The sequence below is a fragment of the Arachis duranensis genome, chromosome 4, assembly GCF_000817695.3.
Source record: "Arachis duranensis cultivar V14167 chromosome 4, aradu.V14167.gnm2.J7QH, whole genome shotgun sequence".
Classification (NCBI taxonomy): Eukaryota; Viridiplantae; Streptophyta; class Magnoliopsida; order Fabales; family Fabaceae; genus Arachis; species Arachis duranensis.
The window spans coordinates 109,439,205-109,463,681 of record NC_029775.3 but is presented as its reverse complement, the minus strand read 5'-3'; the positions used below and the strand labels follow the sequence as shown (position 1 = coordinate 109,463,681).

Sequence of the window (24,477 nt, the reverse complement as noted above, 5' to 3'; positions counted from 1 at the left end):
GTTTTCATCTCTATCTATCTTCTTCTTCTCAAATATTCTCAACTTGCATGGATCCAAGTGAACACAATGCAAAGAAGTGGTTTTCGATAATTAGCTGTAGTGTCGTATTGATCATAGATAGATAGTCTCATTGATAAAATACAATATATATCTTCAATCATGCCAAAATGGGATTAATTTTACAGGGAATTGTATGAAGAATTTAGAAAAGACTTCTGTAAGTTCTTGGAAGCTTTGATTCTCATCAAAGACTTCACTAAAACACACAGGCTTGATGAAAAGACTCGGTGCTTAGAAGTATTCTTGATATCTCTCCATCATTTACACTGGAACAACCATTGAAAGGTGATCTTTCTTAACATTTTATTGGATGATGCGCATAAATACTTTGAATACTTTAATTTAATAAAAAATGTACTAGATAGTATTCTACATTTGAAGTTGGGTTGCAATTAATTACTCTGTTGGTCCCTATAGTTTCGCAAAATTTTCAATTAAGTCCTTATACTTTTTTTTTCCTTTTAATTGAGTCCTTGCACCAATTTTTTTTTAATTGGTCCCTACACTTTTTTTCCTTTTTATTTAGGTCCTTATACCAATTTTTTTTTTTAGTTGGATCTCTATAAAATTAAGCCAATTACTACTAAGAAGGATTTAATTGAAAAAAAAAATTTAGTGCAGGGACTCAATTAAAAAGAAAAAAAGTATAGGAACCTAATTGAAAATTTTACGAAACAATAGGGATCAACAGAGTAATTAAACCAATTAAATATACAAAGTGCCAACAAGGTAAGTGTAAATTGCCCCCAATTATATAGCAATTTGTTTGACTTTGTAATCCTAGAAAACAAGAGTAATGTGAAGAGGAATTGTTATGATTTTGGTTGGCAATAATGGTGTGCATGAGCACTACAAAATTAAAACTTGGTGGTTATTATGCTTGTAATAGTGTACTTAGACTTGCTACCTATCTTGCTATTATATGCTAAGTGTTTGCAAACTTATTAAGAGTTATATATATGCACCTTAGCAAAAGCATCTACTCCAGGATTTGGGTTAATGTTCCCTGAAAATGTTCATGAACCAGCCTTAATTAGTTTTCAATTTTCGGATAATTTTGTTGAGCTGATGGTTGGTTGCTCTCCTATATATACTATTGTTTTCTAAACTTATTTAAACTTCTGAAATCTTTCTAAGTTTGAATTCTTAATTTCACTGCAGCCTGCTGGTTTGGAGCTAGTGGATATAATGGTTATGTATCAAGTAGGAGATTATTTTATTGCTTTGTCGAAGTGATTACTACAATTGCGAGATTATTTTATTGCTAGTATAAATGTGACTATGACTATGATGACCTCAAATGGACTCTTTTTGTACTGAAACATTGTAACTAGATTTTATCGTTAAGAGTAAAGTATTATTTTTTGTTTCTAACATTTCAATCATTTTATTTATATTCCTAACATTTTAAAATCATATTAATGTTATTCTCACATTGATTTTGTAGGGATAAATGCGAATCGGATCAGATCGGATCGGATATAAACAAAAACTCGATTTGATCTGCACTAAAATTATCGGATCTAATATCTATAATTTTTAAGCTTGGATTTGATCGGATCGGATCTCGAATATATCTGCAAAATATATAAATATTTTAAAAAGTTTATTTTTATTTAAAAAATATCAATAAATACTATTTTTTTTACTCTTTTAAACATGTTTACTCTTAAAATATTATTAAACATACTTTTCTTAAATAATAAAAGTAAAATAATACAACATATATGATAATTATTAGTTGAAATAAAATATTAAAATAATATTTACTTATTTATTTATTTTTACGAATCCGTGGATATCCACATGAAATCCGCAATCCGATCTAATGACATTGCGAATCTGATCCGATGTTCTTGTGGAACGGATCGATATCCACAATTTTTGGATCGAATTCGGATAAATTCAATATGCATATCGGATCCGATCCATGAACACCCACCCCTACGATTTTGTTAAAATTTTTTAACGGAAAATACACGTAGACAAGAATATTCTTTTTTTTTTGGGGACGCTGTCACTTTAAGAATGCCAAAAAGATCTTTGTCACCACCAAAGAACTTCGACGTGAATCCTCTGCATAGCAGTCTTTGTTAATGCCAAAGACGAAGGCATCATGACATGGATCAAAAGAGGTCGTTGCAAGAACATTCGATCATTGTCCAAAAGCATAACCCTAAGAGACGCTTCTGCCGCATAGCTCCCCAAACCCAAGCCCAGCAACTCTTGCTAGCCAAATTGAAGAATCCCTTGCCCCCACGACCTCCTTCTTCCAATCCTCTAAAGAGGAAGCTCAGCACCAATACTTTTACTGAAAATTTAGTCCCTACTAGATCCTCCAAATTTTTTGTTTTTCTTGTTCTTGGTCTTCTTATTATTCTCCTTGATGATGAGCTTTTGCGTCTTCTGTCACATGACAGTGTTCGAGAAACTGTTCTCCCAGAGAGGGAGTGGCAGCGCCAGTTTCATCGAGTTATAAACGCACTTTCAGAGAACGCGATTGGAAAACTAGAAAGAAGATGAGAGTTTGTGATTTGGGGTTCGCGATTGGTGCTGCTTCACCAATGAGGTGTATATTTTGTATGGTGATGGTGCGGGGTGGAGTGCAAGAGAGAGGAGAAAGGGTTTTTTTTTTTCTGCTAAGTGTTCAAAACTTCGCAGATAGAATAAAGAGTTGAGAGAGGTTTTTTATTGTTAAAAGTATTTTTAAAAATATTTTTAATAGAGTTAATGGTAGAATTAACAGTAGGATAACATTAATATGATTTTAAAATGTTAGGAAAATAAATAAGACGATTAAAACATTATAAACAAATTTGAGACTTATCCTAAATGTTGAGAACAAAAATAATACTTTACTCTACAGTCAATTATTGATTATTAATTATGTTATCTTCTTTAACTAGTTAATTTCACAGCATGTATATTAATAATATTAAGTCTATTTTCTAATGCAAATATGTTAAATTTGATCAATCATGGGCATGAGAGAAAAAAAAGGGTGCAAATTGAATTGCATAATTTTCATAATTTTTTAATAAAAAATGGTAGAAGTCATCAGAATTTATTATTTTTTACTATCATTTTTAGTCATAACTTAATTCTTTTAGTTTAGTAATGATTCTCTAGTATTCTTCCTTTTTAACTTCACATAATGGATTGTGGCGGTACTAAACTTCTAATTTTTTAAAAAATGCACTAAATTGCGGCAGCTCTAAACCGCCACAAATCAATTTATTAATTAGTGATGGCTATGCTAATAATTGCTGGTAACCACCACAAATCCTAATATCCGCAACTTAAAGGTAGCGATCCTTAAGCAGGTGGTAATCATTTTGCTAAAACCGCCACAAAACCCTAAAAAACCATCATTAATTCCTGTCTCCCATGTAGTGATAGGTAAAAGTGTAAAACCCATATACATGCACATGATTGAAAGCGGAAGCCCATCCCTACGCAATAAAGATTCTGCCACATACTTTGACTATCACAATCCCTAAGTCTCAAGGCAAAATTATTCCATTCCTAACAGATAATCCATGCACCTTACGAGCTTAGTGTTGTTTTTTTAATTTTCAGATCGATATATAAAACATGCATCTCAAATATCAGACATGTATTTATGATTTATTTTTTAATTTATTTTGAATTGCTCTACCCATGATGCATATATAATCAGGTTCTGCACGTAATAAATGGGTACAAATCTACTAGCCTACTGCCCAACTACTATAAATTAATCTTGCAAAGGGTTGGAACACATCCATTGGTGCCATTTTTCACAAAACTGTCACATTAATCTAGCTTATGAAAGATTTCAATATAGTTTGTCCTACAAAATTAAAATTCATTTTAAATAGTTTAAAGTTAAATATTATATATAAATATATAATTGATCATTTACATAATATAAAATTATTTTTGTATAAAAATAATACGTAAAAATTATAATATAATTTAATATATTTGACTAAGTTACTAGTATTATAAAAAATAGTAAAGTATATTTTTTGTCCTCGAAATTTGACAAAAATTTTAAAAATACTCCTAAGTTCTATTTTATTTCAATTTTGTTCTAAAAATTTTCGATTTGTATCAAATATACTCCTGATGACTAATTTTTCAAAAAATTAGAACTAATTTAAAAATAATGCATGATAATTATATTTGATTTATTTTTGTTAAAGGTTGTTCTCATGTAATTGCCGTTGAATTGGTTCTAAATTTTTTAAAAAATTAGATGCTAGAAATATATTTGATACAAATTGAAAATTTTAAGATAAAATTAAAACAAAATAAAATTTAAAGATATTTTTAAAATTTTTACAAAATTTTTCAGAAACAAAAAAATATATTTTATCTTAAAACAAAATATACTCGTATATGTAGTCACTATAAGATTAACGTTAGAAATAATGGAGTCCCATTGTTGAATTCATAAAAAGTAAATAATCTGGTCACTTCTGGGACGAATAATAATATAATAAAACCACGTATTCAATTTTGCATGCAAGTATATGGATTATGGAGCATAACCTGCTTCCTCTGAGGTATCTGTGAATATTCACGTGCTCATAAATGATCACTAAATAAATTTCAGATTCAACTAAAATATTTTAATAGTAATTTTAAATATTGGTAAAAAAAATTTCTAAAACAAATATAATTTATTATTTTTAGTTAATATTTTTAATTATTAATTTAATTTTATTAATTTAATAATTTAATAACATATTTTTAATTTATATTTTTAAATATTATTAATTAATTACAGAATAAAAAAATAATAAATAATTCTCCTCCAGTATTTTTCTGTTCCTAATATAATAAGCCGACGCACCAACTAGTCTGTTACTGTTGCAATTATTCAATTCACAGGGATATATAGGTGTGGAGGATAATAAAGAGATAGTTAGCTAGAGAGCATAAATAAAATATAATAGTATTTTTTTTAAATTGATTAAAAGAAAATCTCATTAATAGTATATATAGACTACTCTTCTGAAGAAAGTCATGAGAAGAAGAAAGTAGTAAGAATATTATTATATGGAGGATTTGAGAGAGCCAGTGAGTCCAACGGGACAATTTTTGGAGAGCGATTTTCTGAGTTTATGCATTATTGGTGTCTTAGAATTTCAAGTTCCAATTCATAATTTGCCAATTGTGTCTCTTGTTAGAGATGCTTTTCAATCCATTCCTCGCTTCACCTCCATAATGGTCAGCTCTCTCTTACACTCAAATATACATACACACAACTCAAAGTTTCGTACAATTATTGATGAGCATAATTTCAAGTTGATATATATATATGACAAATGTTATATAGGGGCTATTTTTTTATTAATATTAGTTAATATTTTGTGTTAATATTTTATTTTTGTATTATCAAAATTTAAAATTTAGTATAAAAATATTTTTGTTAATAAAAAATGATAAATTTTATTGATCATATAATATGTTCATATCTTATGCTTGTCATCTCACAATAATTTTTTGAGAAAGTTTAGGGCCATCACTTTTGTTAAAATCTGGTCAGTACTTAACCATCAAAAGAAAAATGATTAATCTTACACCATTGAAAATATTAATGATGGCTAAACATTATAAATTCTGCTGGCCCTAACACTAGTGTATTTTTTTATGGATTTATAACCATCTTTCAAAATTAATTTTTAAAAAAGTTAATTTAATTACTATTAATTTTTATAATTTCACTAATTTTTTTATTAGATTCTTATAATTTAAAAATCTATAATTAAATCTTTATACTAGATAAAAATTTATAATTAGATCTTTATTGATTGTTTATTTTTAAGAAAAAATAATAATTTTAGAATATTCTATCATTCATTGTACAAACAAAATTTATCTAACCTTGTTTGAGTACACATAGGTTGTTGACGAAAAAGGAGTGAAGAGATGGAAAAAAGTTGAGGTAAAATTTGAGGAACATGTAATTGAGCCAAAGTTTAGTGATGCCATGTCAATGGAGAAGCAATATGGTGAGTATTTATCAGGCATAGCAATGGAGAAGTTTCCAAAAAACAAGCCATTATGGGAAGCTCATATAATCAAATACCCAACAAAAAATGCTGCCGGAACCCTAATCTTCAAATTCCACCATGCAATTGGAGATGGTTACACTATCATGGGCCTCCTTCTTTCTTCCCTTCAAAGACATGATGATCCTTCACTCCCATTATTATTTCCATCAAAGTCATCATCATCGTCTAATAATAGTAACAAATTGTTCTTACTTAAGATATTGCCTAAGCTTTTCTCTATCACTTTCAATTCCATTGTTGATTTTGGATGGAGTGTGATGAAAAGCACTTTTTTGGAAGATGATGAGACACCAATAAGGTCTAATGTTGAAGGAGTGGAGTTTCTACCAATTACCATATCACATATCTCATTTTCCATTCATCATATCAAAGAGATTAAATCTAAACTTGGAGTGGTAAGGATGGTTAATTATGTTAATTCCTTTTCCTAATTATTTATTTTGTTTTTCTTAAATATTCAGATTTTTTTTTCTTTTTATGAGATCTATATAGGGTTTATTATTAGCTTCCCCTCTAACATATATAGTAATCTAATGTTTGGGTAGATAGATGGGAATGCAACATATTAGGTGGTTATTAATTAATGCATGCATGGATGATTTATTTTAGAAAATTAATATATAGGAAACAAATATTTTATGGGACAATTTTTCTAGTGTTAATTTTTTTTTTAACTTTTATTGTTTTAGAAGATTTAAAATTTAAATTTAAATTATTTAAAATTTAATATCTAAAATTTAGAATATAAAATTTAGGATTTAGAGATAAGAACTAACGAGAAGGAAGATCATAACTATAAGGATGAAAATATAATTTTAAAAAAAGTTGGCTAGAATTGAAATGTTAGTTTATAAAAAGTTATTTTTTAGTAGAATATTATAAGTTTATTTAGGCGTTATTTTTTATTTTTTTATGATATTTCTTTAAAAGATCTTTTATAAAAGTAAAAGTGATTTTATGTTTAGATATTTCATGTAAAAAGATATTTTTATTTATCAATTATGTTTGGATAAAATAAAATAAAAGTACTTTTTTATTTATTTATTATGTGAAAATTAAAAAAAATGTAAATTATAATTTATCAAAAAAAATATTTTTTTTAGTACTTTTACTTTTACTAAAATTTGACAAACACACTAATATATATATATATATATGATCAACATAAAAATACTAGCTAATTCAACATAGTTAAAGGCGGCGGTTTGAAAATTATTTTTGTATTTATAATGATTATAAAGAATTTAATTGATTTTTTTGTTTGACATAATATTATTATTATTGCAGACTATAAATGATGTGATTACTGGAATAATCTTCTACGGGATTCGATTATACATGCAAGATATGGATTATAAATCAGGAAAAATGAAATCAACAGCAATGGCAATAGTGAACACAAGGAATGTTAAAGATTATCACACAGTGCAAGATATGCTAAAGACTAATGCAAAGGGTGTTTGGGGAAACCATATTTCTTATATGCATGTTTCAGTGCCAACATTACAAGACTATCCAATTTCAAACCCACTCCAATTTGTTAAGAAAGCACACAATTCTATCAAGAGGAAGAAGAATTCTTTTGCTACTATTCTAACCGAAAAGCTTCTTCGGATGGAACATAAGTTAAAAGGCTCAGAGGTAATTTTTAGTCAATTAATTTTTTAAATTGTAAAATTTTTTTATTTTTTGAAAAAAAAGATAGAATTTATAATTTAGAATTTATAATTTAAGATAAATATAATAATTAAAAAAATTATTAATATTAACTGAAAAGAAATAATTATGTAACATTACTTTTAAGTTATTATCTATCACACATTTAGATTGAATCACATGCAATAAAATAAATGTTCTTATTTTTTCTAATGGATTTTATATTTATATATATACTAGCTAGTTCAATAATAGATTTATGAAATGACCTACCTAACCAAATTAATGACCATGTTGCTCCATCATTTTAATTAATTTGTCGTGATAATATAATGTTACAGGAAGTGTCTAAAAATATACATAGGACACTAAGAAATTCAAGCTTATTGATTTCCAACATGGTTGGACCAATGGAGCAAATGGCTTTGGCTAATCATCCCATAAAGGATCTCTTCTTTACACTCTGTGGTTTGCCTCAGGTAACTTATATATACTAACTTTCTTCCTCTCTATCAAATAACAATGAAATCTTAATTAATTATATGAAAATTGACAAAATAGTAAATTTATATAGTGATCTCTCCTTAAGTTAAATAATAATATCTAAATATGTCATATAATACTGTTTGATTTAAAAAGAGACATGTCGGTTCACATATCGATTAAGAAAATTTTCAGGTATTTCTAAAATATCGATCTTTTAGTATTTGTTTGGGCATTATTATTTTGATTAAAAGAAAAAAATTTTCAATGTAAAAATATTTTTTTTTATTTTTTAGTGTGTTTGGTAAATTTTTATTTGTAAAAGTAAAAGTACTAGAAAAATAAAAAAAAAACATCTTTTTTAAGAAGCTGTAATTTATTTTTTTTTAAAAGATCTTTTTCTTTTAAAAAAAAGATATTTTTTATGTAATAAATAAATAAAAAAGTACTTTTATATCGTTATACCCAAATATAATTGATAGATAAAAAGATATTTTTGTATGAGATATCCAAACATAAAATTACTTTTATTTTTTCATAAGATCTTTTAAAAAAAGATAACTCGAAAAAAATATTTTCTTATAAACTCACCCAAACAAGCCCTTAATATTTTTACTCTTTTTAGTCATTAATCTCAATTATAAAAAAAATATATAATATATATTAATTAAAATCAATAATTAAAATTATTAGAATAATATCGATATTTTAGGAGCATTTAAAATTTTTTTATAATTTATTATTTTAGCTAATTATATAACTTATAAAATAATATAATAATGCATCATTGTAACAAAGGAAAACCTTATCCAACCCATTTTATAAATAAATTGTATCAAGATAACAAATAAAATAATCTTATATATGCATGCCCTGAAAAATGTTATTATTTTTGCAGAGTCTTGTAGTGACAATTTTGAGCTATATGGGGATGTTAAGAGTGACACTTGCAACAGAAGAAGGGTTCATAGATGAGCGAAAACTTGTTTGGAACCTCAACAAAGCCTTTGAGGAAATACTTCATGAAGCAGAAAATGTGTAGTATTCCTATAAGAAGCACCAAGCCTTAATTAGAGAGACTCAATAATCAATTAATCACACACACATGTGTCTGTGTGTGTGATGCTATATATATGATTATTCACAAAGAGATTTTCTATGTGTCAAAGTACTTTAAGGAAAGAATAAAAAGGATACCTAGGTTTGGACCACAAGGTTATTTTACTAGGTAATTGATTTTCAGTTCGTTTCATTTTTTCAGCTTGTTGTAGCTAGCATTTATCATTAGTTTTCTTTTTTGAGCTTGCAAATCTTAGTGCATCAGCAGTACCAAGATAGAATCTATAGGTATAAAACACAATCACCAATAAACAAGAGTTCAAAAGTCAAAAACACAATCACGCAAACTTTTTTTTTAAAATCCGAAAATCAAATCTCAGTTGTTTTTGTTTGGTGTATCGAATAATACGAATATACATGCATCATACCTTAAGATCTTAACATAATTCTGGACAGTACTAACAGATAACTTCTATTAAATCTATACTGTTAGATCATCTTAGTGAATTGAATACTAAGTTTAACTCGGCACATTTAAGACATTCCCTTAATTGAACTACCTGTTTGCTCCCATCCAACCAGAGAAATCATTCTGCAACCAATCATCTCTGACCTTTCTAAAAAGATCTATCAGTTCATCTCTATTCTCATCCCATTCTTCCATCACAATAGGCTTCAATTTGATCCATGTCTCCAATATACCCTCAACTGTGAGCCCTTCTGTAATCTTTCAAGAAGAATTATGACATAAATCAAGTGATACTACACTTGTCAATTCATAATAAAAATGTTAAATTACACTAACATTTCTTCATTTAAGTTATAAAACGTCTGGTGTAAGCATGATATTATTTAATCGCAGAACAGGTTAGTGTAATTTAAGATGACAAAAATCAAGATGATCTTAGCCTCCAAATCAAACAATTTAAAAAAAATTAATTTTAAACAAAAAAAATTCAAACCAAATTATATCAATTTTATAGTTTGATTTTTTAATCCAAATTATTTAACCAATATAAATATCCGGATCCGAATTAGGATTTAAAATTGGAAAAACCCTAATTTGAAGTCACAGAACCTCTTCGACTCTTCCCTCTTGGTTTTCTCATCTTCTGACTCTTCTCATCATCTAAACTCAGCTGCCGGCGCTCTTTAAATTGATTTCTTTGCCTTCCTGAAAGCATTTTATGGTGGCATTAACACTCTTTAAATTGACATTTGTCATTTGAATTTGATGTTTTTCCTTTTCTTTAACAATTCATAAATAATAGATGAGACTATTGGACATCAAGACCAATCTTTGGTCTAACTTTTAATTTCTGACATTAAACGTTTCGTAAATTAATTAATACTTGACCATCTGTAATTCATTGTTCAATCTTATTTGGTAACAAAGGATACAAAGAGTGGCGTGTTCTATTGTTCTAATAATTCCACCACTTTTTTCATGTCATTTCATCCATAATTATATTGGCGGCCGTAGAAGATTTGCTTTATTTTTTTCTTAGTAGATAGTCGACATTGTTTATTTCCAGGAACCAATTCTAATTGCTCAAAGTTATTATTTGTTTTAATTTCTTTTTTTTTTGGTGTTAATTGTCTGTTGTGTGATTGTAAGAGATGTGATTTAGTGTTTCAGTGTTACCATTTTTGTGTATATGCAAAATGGCATGAAAATCTATGTTCATTAGTGATGTTTTAACTGGACTGAGTGAAAAAAAAAAAGAAAAAGAAAAATAATTAAGCTCTTTCATTTTCTTTTTTGCAGCTTCGATGCTTCTATAGGCAGCCATCACTATGTGGAAACTTAGTGCATAGTGTGCATAATTTAATTATAAGATTTTCTTCCTAAAATTTATGCAGGTAATTTTGGTTTTTTCTATGCTATATATATTTTGGGAAGATGTTCTTTTTTACTTATTTTTTTTAAAAGAAAATAATCTTTTTTGCCCCCTCTTGACTTGTGCTTTATGCATTGTCTCAATTCAAGATTGAATTCCAAATCTAAATGCATATAGTATTAGATTACATTAATTTTGTGATAGTGTGATATTATTGGTATTTTGATTTCTTTTGTCCTTTGTTAGTAAAATCAAAATTAGTCTTCTAATATAATTCCTTCTTATGGAGACAATATATCATCACTTTATGGTTGGGGACAATATTTTTTTTTTTGTTTTTTTGTTTTGTTTTGAGTTTATTTTTCTTTTCCCATGATTACTTTTAGATGGGTGTCATTGGTGCAGTATGAGTACTGCAAATGCACTTGAGTGTGATACTGTGTTTCATTTATATGTTTATATTTATTTCTTAGTAAAGTACCTTGCTTTAGTTGGGGTTTTTCGTGCCATTGTGGAATCATTTCTAAGCTTCACTCTGTCGTATTTTTTTGAAGCTGCAGTTACATTTGGTTTAGACAATTCTTAGGCCTGTTATAGAACTTCAACGAAACTACTTGGATTATTATGCTGAAAATAGAGAAGAGAAAATGCTTATTCCACAGGCTGTTATTTCTTTCCTCAGGAATATCCGCAGGTCAGTTTTCTCTTATATTAAGGAAATATCCTCTTATATTTATGTTGTGTTTATGTTAAACAAACTTTCAGCAAAAAAACGCCACCATGAATCTGTGAATTTTCAAGATCATGTGTTCTCTCTATAGGGAATGGAGTATGTGCTGCATGGAGTCATTGCTTTGGGGATAATGGCTGCTGGTAGTGTGCTCTCAGGAGGAAATCCAGCATCACATGTTTTACAGATTAAGAAGCAAGGTGATTCTGCTGATGCCAAATTAGTTGTCACACTTTAAATTATGACAAGATGATTATTTTAAGTATAATTATGTAATTCCTTTTTTTGTTAAACAAAATTTTGGCAATTGTCTAAAGCATGATTTTTTTTAAGATTCAATTTCTGTAGAAACTTTTTTCTTTTGGTTTAAAAATATTTTAAGAGTTTAGCTAAAAAAGTGTATTAAAGGTAGTTGTTAAATTTACAAGTACTAAAACTTAATTTTAATTTAATAAATGTATTACAAACTTTAACGCTTTATTTGTCCATAAAGATTTTTTTTGTCACCACTTTAACATTTAATATAAACAAATTAATTGTGGGATCAAAATCAATCTTGAGTTGTTTTTGTATCAAAATCTGAATAAATATGATAAATGACATGAAATCCAAAAAATTTATTAAATATTTTTTGTATTTTGGTTCACTTCAATAAGCGACTATAGAATTTGAAACTTTTTGAGTTTGAAATTTGATTTTAGCAAAGCTTAAACTCTAACCTATTATGACTGGAGTTGCTCCAGTAACACTAGAAGTCTTTTTTTTAGGTGGTTATTAATGTGTTATTGTCCAAGAGGTAAATATATGATTTTTGGTTCTACAATTTTGCTAATTTATTAAGATGGTTATTATTTTGACAATCTAAAAGTTTTTTCAATAATTTCTGTTGTACTAATGTAAAAATTCTACTTATTCTTTTAAATTAATTTTTTTGTGCACATTTTCTTAGTGTTATTTATCTGGGACGTGTGTGTGTTTGATATGCAAAGTATCATGGATGACATCAACTACTTTCCCATAGATGCTTATTCTGAACTGTGAAGTCCTTGCTAAAATTTTAAGAATGCAGCCTCATTTGGAATTCTACCGATGTTACCTTTAGGTTCTTCAAATCTTACAAAGTTAGATAAATAAATAAAAAAAAAACTATGTTAGATAACACACATATTATGAAACTAAAGAATTTTTTTAAAAAAATATACTCACCTATTTTTAAATTAGATGACATTTACATCTTTAAGATTGAAGAACATCTTTGTGCCATACATAAAATTTTATAAAATAATATTTTCTGAAAAATTTAATTTAATACAAAATGAGTAAAAATTCACATAAAAAATAAGTAAAAACTCACATATAAAAATATATTGTTAATAAATTATGGATAAATATTACCGTTATATAACTTCACTCTAATAAATTGAAAGACGACAACAGCTCCATTCTTATTGCCGGATTCCAAAAAAGCATTTAATTCATGTGCATAGTTGCCAAAAAGTGCACACTCTATTATTTTTCTATATCAAATAGAATGTTTAATGTTAAATATATTTTTTTATAACAAAATAAACAAAAATAATTATAACTCAAAAAGTAATTACCAATAAAATAACATCAAATAATTAATTATTTTAAATTTGTAAGAAACAAACCACGAAAAGAATGCTTTTTATTAATTTTTTTTAAATTTGAATACTTTTTTTTCAAAATTAATCCGAAGCGATTTTTTCAAAAAATTTAAATACGTAGACGTTTAAAAACGATGCCTTTGAATCCAAAAAATTATAACGAAGCTTAATGTTAGTTAAGATACATTTGTTACTTATTAATAATATTAATAAAAATATTTATAATAAAATAAATTAAAATAATAATTTAAAAAGATGAGATTATAAAAAATTTTATATTTATAAAAATAAATATATAATTATCCATCATCAATCTTTAATTCAATAATAATGTACTTGGTAGATTTGTCATTCTTTTCAAGAGTTCTCTTACTCCCAAATAAATTTATAAATAAATTATACTTTTCTAAAATAACAAACTTACTAACTAAATACATACGTGCAATCATACCCAAGAGCATCCAGAGTGTCAAAACTCACAAACTTAAATCCATATTGTGGGATACTTGACGATTCTGTGCACATCAGTACGCCTGGTAATTTCCGTATGACAATGGAGAATTTCCGTAACTTGGTAGTGTCCATAGCCGTATCACTCTATACGTACACACAAATTGTCGATTGTAGGACTGATGTCTGTAATTTTGTGAATTCCAGCCATTGGAATAAGTAGTGAGATTTTGGATATATGTAAAGAAAGAGATTGATGTACTTTAAATCGTGGTACTTTATATCTCTCATGACTTATACTTTTATAGTTGATTCATAACTTAAAATTAAAAAATAATAATCTAAGAACAACAATCTAAAATTTAAGAAATAACAACTTAAATAAAATAATTTGAAATTTAAAAAATAAAAACCTAAGTAAAATAACCCAAACAAATAAAATAATTTAAAATTTAAAAAATAACAACCTAAGTAAAACAACCCAAACTTAAAATTTGAAAATAACAACCTAAGCAAATAATAATTTATAATTAATAAATATAATTCTAAAAATTTCTAGTGACGACACCTAAGCAAATGAACTCCCAGACTAAACGTATGAGCGCCACGTCAGCATATGAGCTCCCCATTTGTATATGAGCTCCCCATTTGTATACTATAAAGATAAAGATAAAGATAAAGATAAAGATAAAGATTTATTTAAATTTATTAAAAATTACATCAAAAGATTCAAATCTTTTGATATTTTAAAATTCTCCCCATATAAAATTTGACAACTAAATTATAAATTAGTTATTGTGCATTTTCAAAAAGCTCAAAAGAGTTGAGCTTATTAAAGACAGACCCGATAAAAAGATCTTTTTTGTATGAGATATCCAAAAACATAAAATTATTTTTACTTTTTCATAAGATCTTTTAAAAAAAGATAACTCAAACAAAGATCTTTTCTTAAAAGCTTACCCAAACAAGGTCTATATAAGTCATAAGATATGAAGCAGAGAAACCGTAGCCTACAACACCACGCAACTTCTCTGTTGGTTTGGTAACAATGGAGAGTCCATGGGACACTGTGATACGAGACATGGATCTCTTAACGGAGATCCTTCTCCGATTGCCAGTGAAACAAGCGATTCAATGCAAATGCGTGTGCAAGAAATGGTTGTCAATCATCTCCAACCCCAAATTCCGTTATTCACACACTTGTCGTTTATATTCCAAGTACAATAACAAACCTCCACCCACTGCTCTGTTGGTTCAGAATTTCGGAGACACGAAGGCCAAAAGAGCTTCTATTGTTCCCTTCCACACGAATAATAACAACGCCAACAAAATCTTCTTCCACCTTGATCTTGATCGACGCAAACTCATGTCTTCTACTATTATACACTCTTGTAATGGTCTGTTACTATGTAATGTTACACCCACACCCCATTCTGGTTTAACAACTTTTGAGTCTTTTAAGTTACGACTAGAATCCCACTTTCGCATATGCAACCCAGCCATCAGCAATGACCACTGCGTTTATCTAGATTACCCCCTTGGCGATGTAGATTCCCCATACGATGATGATATCTACATATTTGACCCTTTAGACTTGAAGGCTTATCTTGTTTTCGAACCTCTAAAACAACCTCTTTCTTACAAAGTTATTTTATTTGGTGAAATGGAAGCTCCGTTTGGACATTATTATAGTTGTCTCAATCAACTCAAACCCCGAATTGGGATTCGTTTGTATTCCTCAGAGACGTCTTGTTGGAGTAGTGTTGTTTGCAATCTTCCTAATGATTTACGTGTCCCAGAGGGAGTTTATTGCAATGGTGCTGTTCATTGGTTTCGTTTAGATGATGACAATTCCGTTTATTTCGACGTCAATCGGCTTTGCTTTGATAAATTGCCTGCAGTCCCTGCATGTGTTGACTCAAATTCAGAGCTCTTGGGTGTTAAGTATTTAGGAGAATGTAAAGGGAGGCTGCACTTGATTCTATCTGATAGTTTGGAGTTTGATATTTGGGAATTAGAGGAAGATTACTCTTCATGGGTTGCCAGATACCGTGTCAATCTTAATCGCATACATGATGGGGAATCGGCCTTGCGCTGGAATCTTTCAAGTAATCCATTTTGTGTGTTAAGTTTTGTTCTTCGCCAAGAAGAAGAGGAGGAGGATTCCATGCTTGTGTTGTTCCAAGATGGTAAAATAATGTCTTATAGCCTAAAAAATTATGGTTTGAGGGTTCTTTGTAAATTAGATAGAGTGCCTAGATCTGTTCATCACTACTTTGAGACTCTGTTATCTATTGGAAATTAATAGAGTTCGATGTAGAGCAAGTGCATTATTAGTTCATCCAACATTGGAGCAGTGATAGATGTAAAACTTCTTCCGTATGTTCTTCAAATAATAAAAAAATAATTTTAAGGTGGTTTTTATTCTATTCTTTAACACAGTGTTTGTTTTAAGAGAATTTAGGAGGAAAGAAAACAAAGGGAAAGAAAATGGGTGGAAAATTTAATTTTCCTCTGTTTGGATCAGCAGGGAAATTGCTTGGAAAACAAAAAAGCGTATGTAGGGCCCAGCTCAATTTTTTCCGGCCAAAGCTGTGAAGAAAACTGGGATGAAACACTTTGTTTGGATGGATGATGGAAAATGAGAGGAAAGAAAATGGGAGGAAAGAAAATAGAAGGAAAGAAAATGAAAGGAAAAATTAATTTTTTTTATGTTGTTTGGATGAAGAGAAAATAGATGGAAAGAAAATGGGAGGAAATTTTTCTTTTATTTGGATGAAAGGAAAAGTAGGAAAAGAGAAAATCATAAACAAGTGAAATTACATAAATACCCTTCTTTATATTATATATAAATTATAATATACCAATGTATTTAAATTATTTCTCTAATAAAAAAATTATCTAAATTATATTTCATAATTTTAACGTGTTTTTTTCATTAAAAATAATAATTTTTTGAATTTATTTTGATGAATTTATTATTTTCTATTATACTTTAATGTCATAAATACAAACATATATTATTCTTTTTAAAAATATATAAATACATAATCTTGTAAAAAAATAATAAAAACTACTCATACTTTACGTCATTAATCTCCTTAAGCATATTTAAAAAAAAATTCACTAAATTGTAATTACAAAATAAAATATTCTCAAAAGTTGGTAGCATTTCTTTCCAAGTATGTGCGGCCAAAAATCATATACAATTTTTATAAACATATAACAAAACGCCAAAAAAGTAATAACCAAGAGAACTCCTAGAGAGTACTATTTTATCACCAAACAACACTTTTCAAAAGGGTAATTCTTCATGGTCAGCGACATCGCCTACTTCCAAAAAATAAAATCTACATAGTTGGAGCCATCTGTACCCATCTACTTCAAAAAAAATAAAGTTTCTCCGAGTCAAAAATATTAACACATGATCGAATTTTACTTGTACTAAGCTGTGACCTTCTTGTTCCCAAACATTTTCAAGTTATGATTCCTGCACGAGCATATACAACAAAGACAACTTAATTCAGAGATCAGAGTTGATCATGATAATCTATTATATCGTTGTCTTTCTATTTAAACAACCAATCAATCTCAAAGTATATAAACATAAAGTGATTTTCAACCATGGTTAACATACATACATGAAGATATACCCATAGTATATGACACTCAGAAACATATAATCAATTAATGAAAGCAATAGCCTCAAACTAATCAGAAATTAAGTGCGTATATAAGTTATACCTGTAATGGTTAATGTTTTATGAAAGTACCATATCTCCTAAGCGAACACCAGCAGCTGTCATGAAATGAAAAAGAGCATCCAATCGCATTTCAGGTGGGATCCCAAAGATTTGGCGCTTTTTCTGCTCATTTTCACATAAAAACTGATAACACTGCATCCGAGCTGAACCTATCAGACCCAATTCAGACAACATATCCCATACATCTGATTCGCTATAAAGGCGAGGCCTACTTTGTTGCATAATAGCCAACCCTTTTTCAGCAATTGCAACTTGTCTTTCAATTAACGAGACTTGTTTTTCGGCAACCGAAACTTGCCTCTCAGCCACAGAAGCTTGTCTCTCAGCTGATTCAACCTGCCTCTGAGCTACGTCATGTAGCTTGCTAGACAGATAAGTACCCTCTTTGACAGCATCGGCCATGGTAGTAATTCCCAAAGCAAGTTTTTCATATTGTGCCTCCAAAAAATCATTCATAGGAGATTTACGCTTTGTTCCTCTTGACGCTGAAGTCCCACCTAATTGATTTGGTTGACTATGAGGACCACTTGGTGAATCTAAATTAGCAGGAAACGTTGGGGTATCATGTCCCATATTAACATCTATGTCAGAAAATCCAACGTTTTCAAATGAGTCATTCAAATCAATGTGATCTCTAGCAATTTCTTGAATCCTTTCTCGTGACGTAGCAGCTCCTTTACCAGTAGCTCTATCAGCTCCGAACAACTCCTTCAAAGTATCATAATGCTTAATTTGCATTTTTTTCCATTTTTCTGCTTGTGGTTTCTCCTACATAAACAAGTGTTGAAATTATTTGGTGACTAACTTCATCAATTATATAAGTAACAAAAGCAAAGTTTAAGATACCTTAATGAAGTCTTGCCACACCTCCTCTTCAGCTTCAAACTTTCTAGTTACAGGATTCCATGCAAATCCACTTAAGTGATGAAATAAGTCATATGCCTCAGCAAAATGATCTTTCAATGTCTTCATTCTATTCTTTATGTGATTTTTTGTTATGTGAGGGCCTATTACTATACTCAAAGTCTTCACAACATTGGCATATGCTTCAGTTGTCCACGAGCCATCGTGCCTATTACCTTTCGATGCTTCCTCTGCTAATGCATTTAGCAAAACTTCATCCATATCATCAGACCATCTTAAATTGTCTTTCGAAGGTTGGTTGGCTTCTGCTGTTTTATTTCCTTTATTCGGCATTATGTAACCAGTAACAATCCCATAAAAAAATCCAATCAAACAATTCTGAGTGGAAACTATACATTCATATATATACATATTCACATACAAGAAACATAATCACCTATAATGATTGATACACATTCCACATTTCGAATGCAATGTTATCTCTTAACAACGATGCATGCCTATATTCCTCATCACGTGGTTGATTTGACTGTGATCTATCTATGCTTTGTTCTTGTAGCAATTCTCGATCAACCGCATCAATTATAGACTGATCAACATCGACGCCCATTAAATAGTTATGCAGTATGCAACATGCCAAAAAAATGTCTCGCATAATTTCAAATGAATAATAAGGTTCTGTGTCGCCGGCTATAATTGGGAATCTTTTCTTTAGAACTCCGAAACATCTTTCGATTACATTTGTTAATGAAGAATGTCGGTGGTTGAATAATTCTTTGGGATTTTGTGGCTCACGCACTGAATACTCTTTCAAGTGATACCGAACACCTCTATATGGTGTCAGTATCCCAGGCTTTAGCATAAATCCAGCATCGCCTAGATAATATTTTCCTACACCAGTTACATACACAAATTAAAGTATTGTATACTGTGACTATGAATTTAACTTTATATAGACGAAATCATAAATAACACTATCACAAACCTTCGGGTATTCGAAGTGGATGTTCTCTACTTAAAGCATCTTTCAAAATTCTAGAGTCAGAGGCAGTTCCTTCCCAACCAGCCAAGACATACGTGAATTTCATATCAAACCCACAGGCAGCTAGAATATTTTGTGTTGGATGATCTTTTCTTCCCCGAAAACGAGGGGCTTCCACCCTTGATACCTTCACACGACTATGAGTTCCATCTATGGCTCCAATGCAGTCCTTGTTTCAAAAGTATATTGACATATTCACATAACAGTTTTGTAATTATTTCATACACAATTTCATAAATGACACTAACAAAATTAATATAGTTAGTACCTTAAAAAACTGATAGAATCGACTATTATTACGTATTTCATAAGGAACATCTTCACCAGATGGTTGCTTGAAGAACTCTCCCTCTAACGACAGAATAGCATGTAGGACATTGTGAAAGTGACGACTAATTGTCTCCCCTGAGCGGTGGAAGAAGAAAGACATGGTTCTAGTTTTCACATTATGCCCTATAATATGTAGGAATTTAGCGACTTGCTCTTCAACGGTAGAACGAATTGAATCATTTACTCTACCAGTTCCTCTTAACTTTTGACATAACTGCCTAAACACTTCAGGGCCCATACGTATGACATCGCGGCATTTTTCAGACGTCAGTAACTGTGTCATTAACTGTGTGCGCCTATTTTCTCTTTCCAAGTTTTCGTAACTGATTTGCCTAGTCCTATATTGTGATAAAAATTCTAAAGAATACAAAGTATGCACCGTAACACATGAAAGAGATGTGACACAAATATGTTGTCTCTTTTCTAACTCTTCCCTGACACGAGTTAAGATTTGTATTGGTTCAGGATGATACAGGTCAGTAGAAGTGACTTGATCTACTTGAAATCCTAAGTCAGGTATGACGTTCGTTATGTCTTCTACATTCGCATCCTCGATATTTTTGTCATCCATCTATGAAAATATAATGTTTAAAGTAAACATATCAAATATAAACGTAACTAAAAAGTAACATATGTGGTCACGTTTTAGCAATTCATTTGTTGTGAAACAAAAGAATAAAACTAAAGCTTTATATAAAATTATGGTGTCACGTTACACAGTATAGAAATACCTTGTTATGAGGTACTTATCGCAAACTTGTAAATGCCAAACTCGATTCCAAAGCTCACTGTCATAAATGATAAACGAAAACTGTAAATCACATGATATATTACTCAATGCATTAGATTAGCACCAAAATTCAATGGACTTGGCTACTAAAAGCACTTAATAATCTAAATGGCCAAAAACTAATTTAACCAACGCAGCATTTTGTATATTATATAAAAAAATAGTTGAAAATGCGTTGCACAACGATGCTTTCTTGAGAAGATAAAAAAGGAAATAAAAAAGGATATAATTAAGAAATCAAATCAATATAAAAAAAGGTAACAAATAAAAAAGAAAGTTAAGAAATCAAACATGTATAAATCATTGTCATAACTGAGCAACATGTGTACATATTCTATGAACATTAAAATTTAAATTTGAAACTCCCAGCTCCTTAAAATTTTGTTTATTAATAATTATAGTATACTAATATCAGTATATAACACAAAAATTAAGCTATGCTTTTCTACAATAAGAATATAATTAGAACTTATCAACGGTAATTATTATGACATACATATAGATTGAAATTTAACAAAATTAAATATAAAGTATCCAATTAAAATTTCTTAAACTTTTTAAGGAGGAAACATACTTTATCTATGAGCAATTGAGAGCAAATAGAAACATGTATACTATATAGCAGCTGGGAAACGAGACCAATTCAAAGGCCATCAAAAGCTCATAGATGTCCTTACTCAAGTAGGCCCCTGCCTTTAATTTGATGGCTGCACCATACTAACTTGTCCCTCTTGTTAAATACTGTTTGTTTATTGAGTGAGTAACCTTAAGTTAGAAACAAGTATACTATAGTATTAAATTGCTAATAGGGATTTCTTTTTACCAATTCAAGTTCTTTTCAGTGGCCTTGTTATTATATCTAAGTGTATATTATAGTATTAAATTGCTAGTACTACAAAAGGAGTTGATCATCATAAGGAGTTGATCATCATAAGGAGATAGTTTAAAAGCAAATATAACCTTAGCACAAAACCTTCCAAGTCCTTTAATGACCTTAAGAAAGTAACATATGTGGTCACGTTTTAGCAATTCATTTGTTGTGAAACAAAAGAATAAAACTAAAGCTTTATATAAAATTATGGTGTCACGTTACACAGTATAGAAATACCTTGTTATGAGGTACTTATCGCAAACTTGTAAATGCCAAACTCGATTCCAAAGCTCACTGTCATAAATGATAAACGAAAACTGTAAATCACATGATATATTACTCAATGCATTAGATTAGCACCAAAATTCAATGGACTTGGCTATTAAAAGCACTTAATAATCTAACTGGCCAAAAACTAATTTAACCAACGCAGCATTTTGTATATTATATAAAAAAATAGTTGAAAATGCGTTGCACAACGATGCTTTCTTGAGAAGATAAAAAAGGAAATAAAAAAGGATATAATTAAGAAATCAAATCAATATAAAAAAAGGTAACAAATAAAAAAGAAAGTTAAGAAATCAAACATGTATAAATCATTGTCATAACTGAGCAACATGTGTACATATTCTATGAACATTAAAATTTAAATTTGAAACTCCCAGCTCCTTAAAATTTTGTTTATTAATAATTATAGTATACTAATATCAGTATATAACACAAAAATTAAGCTATGCTTTTCTACAATAAGAATATAATTAGAACTTATCAACGGTAATTATTATGACATACATATAGATTCAAATTTAACAAAATTAAATATAACGTATCCAATTAAAATTTCTTAAACTTTTTAAGGAGGAAACATATTTTATCTATGAGCAATTGAGAGCAAATAGAAACATGTATACTATATAGCAGCTGGGAAACGAGACCAATTCAAAGGCCATCAAAAGCTCATAGATGTCCTTACTCAAGTAGGCCCCTGCCTTTAATTTGATGGCTGCACCATACTAACTTGTCCCTCTTGTTAAATACTGTTTGTTTATTGAGTGAGTAACCTTAAGTTAGAAACAAGTATACTATAGTATTAAATTGCTAATAGGGATTTCTTTTTACCAATTCAAGTTCTTTTCAGTGGCCTTGTTATTATATCTAAGTGTATATTATAGTATTAAATTGCTAGTACTACAAAAGGAGTTGATCATCATAAGGAGTTGATCATCATAAGGAGATAGTTTAAAAGCAAAAATAACCTTAGCACAAAACCTTCCAAGTCCTTTAATGACCTTGGATCAACTTCAAGCACTCTTTGCTGTTCAAAGACTCAACACTACTGATTTAGTTGCACTCTCAGGTATAAGAATCTAGCAATTACTTTTTGACCAATACATGATTAGCTTTTTACCACTACAAATAAATTAGAAGAAGTAAATTTTATCTTATCACCACTTTAATATCTACCATGTAAAATATCATCCATTTATCATAAATTTTCCACCACCAATCTTTCATTAAACTAAGTTAATTAAGATTCATTTTAAATTATTTAAATGTACAGCAACACTCAAGAGGTAAAACTTTTGGCATTTTCTACTTATTTTTCACACACCCACTTTTCATAGCATTATTAATCATAATGTACATAGAGTTCATAATCACTAGTGAATCCTTTTCTTTCATATTTGGACCACTCCATCAGATTTAAAAGACCTTGTGTATTTATCCAATAATAAATTATAATGATGTAGTTCTTGTGACAATCAGAGCATAAAACTGAATTGGATAAGAGCCTCCTCTAACATTGGACTTAGTTACTTTGATAAGTTGATTGTATAATATTATCAAAAATCATAAATAAAAAGGAAGACCTTATGATCTTTATTTTGTGATATGCTTATTATATTAATCTATTACTCTGTTATTACTAGAACACTAATATGAATTATAATATTGAACAAAACATGAAAAATATTACACGGTTACTATTTTTAACTAATATTAATTAATATTTTAAATTAATATTTTTTATCAAATTCTTATGCGTTAAAAATTATTTCTTTGTGGACCAAACAAATGAAAAAGAACCAAAAAGGGGAAGGGGGAGCAGTGATGTTTGAAGAGTTAAATAATAACCTTTGTATCAAACCAACAAACACTTGGTGTGCGTGTGGTTGTTTCTGAAATAAACTGTTTCAATGCCAGCAAAAGACTCCTTCTGCTTTGTTTTTAAGGTACACTCTGTGTTTCTTTTATGATGGTTCTTCTGTTTTTTTCCTCTGAAGCTTCGGAGAAAATTGCCCCTTGGAGAAGAGGAGAGAAGAGAGAGCAGTTAAAGAACAGAACAATCCTGTTGAAAACCAAAGAATGTGGTTGGATTTTTGAATTAGGATGAAAGACCCAATTGAAAATAACGAAAAAAAGCATGGATTAATTTTCCACTACAAACATAAGAATCATACATAGAACATAGAATCAGAACAATATCTCAGTTGAAAACCAAAAGAAGAATTCAAAATATGTACTGTGATGATTTTTGCATTTCATTTTTTGGGAAAAACTACCACTACAACAGAAAAAAAACGCACCTTTGGCATGAGGATGCAGGGATGAAGATGCGGTGGAGCTGTCACTACGATGATGAAGCTCATGCAGCGATGCCGACGGAGTTAGGAAGCTCTGGCGTCGCTGTTGAAGAAGACGGGAAAACAGGGAAGAAGAAGAGACGTGTTTTTCTTTTCAAAAGAGTGAATTAGGGATTTTGTTCTGCTACTAATGAAAGGGCATATATGTAATTTTATCCATTTTGGCATTTTCATCCCAGTTTTCTTCGCAGCTTTGGGC

General features: G+C 29.3%; 2 protein-coding genes and 1 long non-coding RNA gene across 5 annotated transcripts; 1 reads left to right on the top strand and 2 right to left on the bottom strand.

Moving 5' to 3' along the window:
* Window positions 1–5,715: 5,715 nt before the first annotated feature.
* LOC107485771 (wax ester synthase/diacylglycerol acyltransferase 4-like) lies at window positions 5,716–9,467 on the top strand. 2 transcript variants are annotated; one of them, XM_052260206.1, is made up of 5 exons: window positions 5,716–6,299; window positions 6,405–6,520; window positions 7,413–7,766; window positions 8,123–8,260; window positions 9,163–9,467. In XM_052260206.1, the coding sequence occupies exons 1-5, from the start codon at window positions 6,041–6,043 to the stop codon at window positions 9,304–9,306; spliced, it is 1,011 nt and encodes a 336-aa protein (XP_052116166.1). In that variant the 5' UTR covers window positions 5,716–6,040; the 3' UTR covers window positions 9,307–9,467. The 2 variants fall into 2 exon arrangements, with proteins under 2 accessions (XP_052116166.1, XP_015961786.2); XM_016106300.3 differs by having other exon boundaries at window positions 5,716–6,520.
* Window positions 9,468–17,425: 7,958 nt separating this feature from the next.
* LOC107485773 (uncharacterized) lies at window positions 17,426–18,829 on the bottom strand. Its single transcript, XM_021140937.2, has 3 exons — window positions 18,583–18,829; window positions 17,717–18,504; window positions 17,426–17,462 (listed from the first exon to the last, which is right to left on the bottom strand). The coding sequence occupies exons 1-2, from the start codon at window positions 18,706–18,708 to the stop codon at window positions 17,734–17,736; spliced, it is 897 nt and encodes a 298-aa protein (XP_020996596.1). The 5' UTR covers window positions 18,709–18,829; the 3' UTR covers window positions 17,426–17,462; window positions 17,717–17,733.
* A 2,341-nt stretch (window positions 18,830–21,170) lies between these two features.
* Window positions 21,171–24,385, bottom strand: LOC127746791 (uncharacterized). Of its 2 annotated transcripts, none has more exons than XR_008008563.1 (3): window positions 24,222–24,385; window positions 23,770–23,983; window positions 21,171–21,503 (listed from the first exon to the last, which is right to left on the bottom strand). It is a non-coding gene; the product is annotated as an uncharacterized LOC127746791 (long non-coding RNA). The 2 variants fall into 2 exon arrangements; XR_008008564.1 differs by lacking the exon at window positions 21,171–21,503 and adding an exon at window positions 22,338–22,670.
* Between the last annotated feature and the right edge of the window lie 92 nt (window positions 24,386–24,477).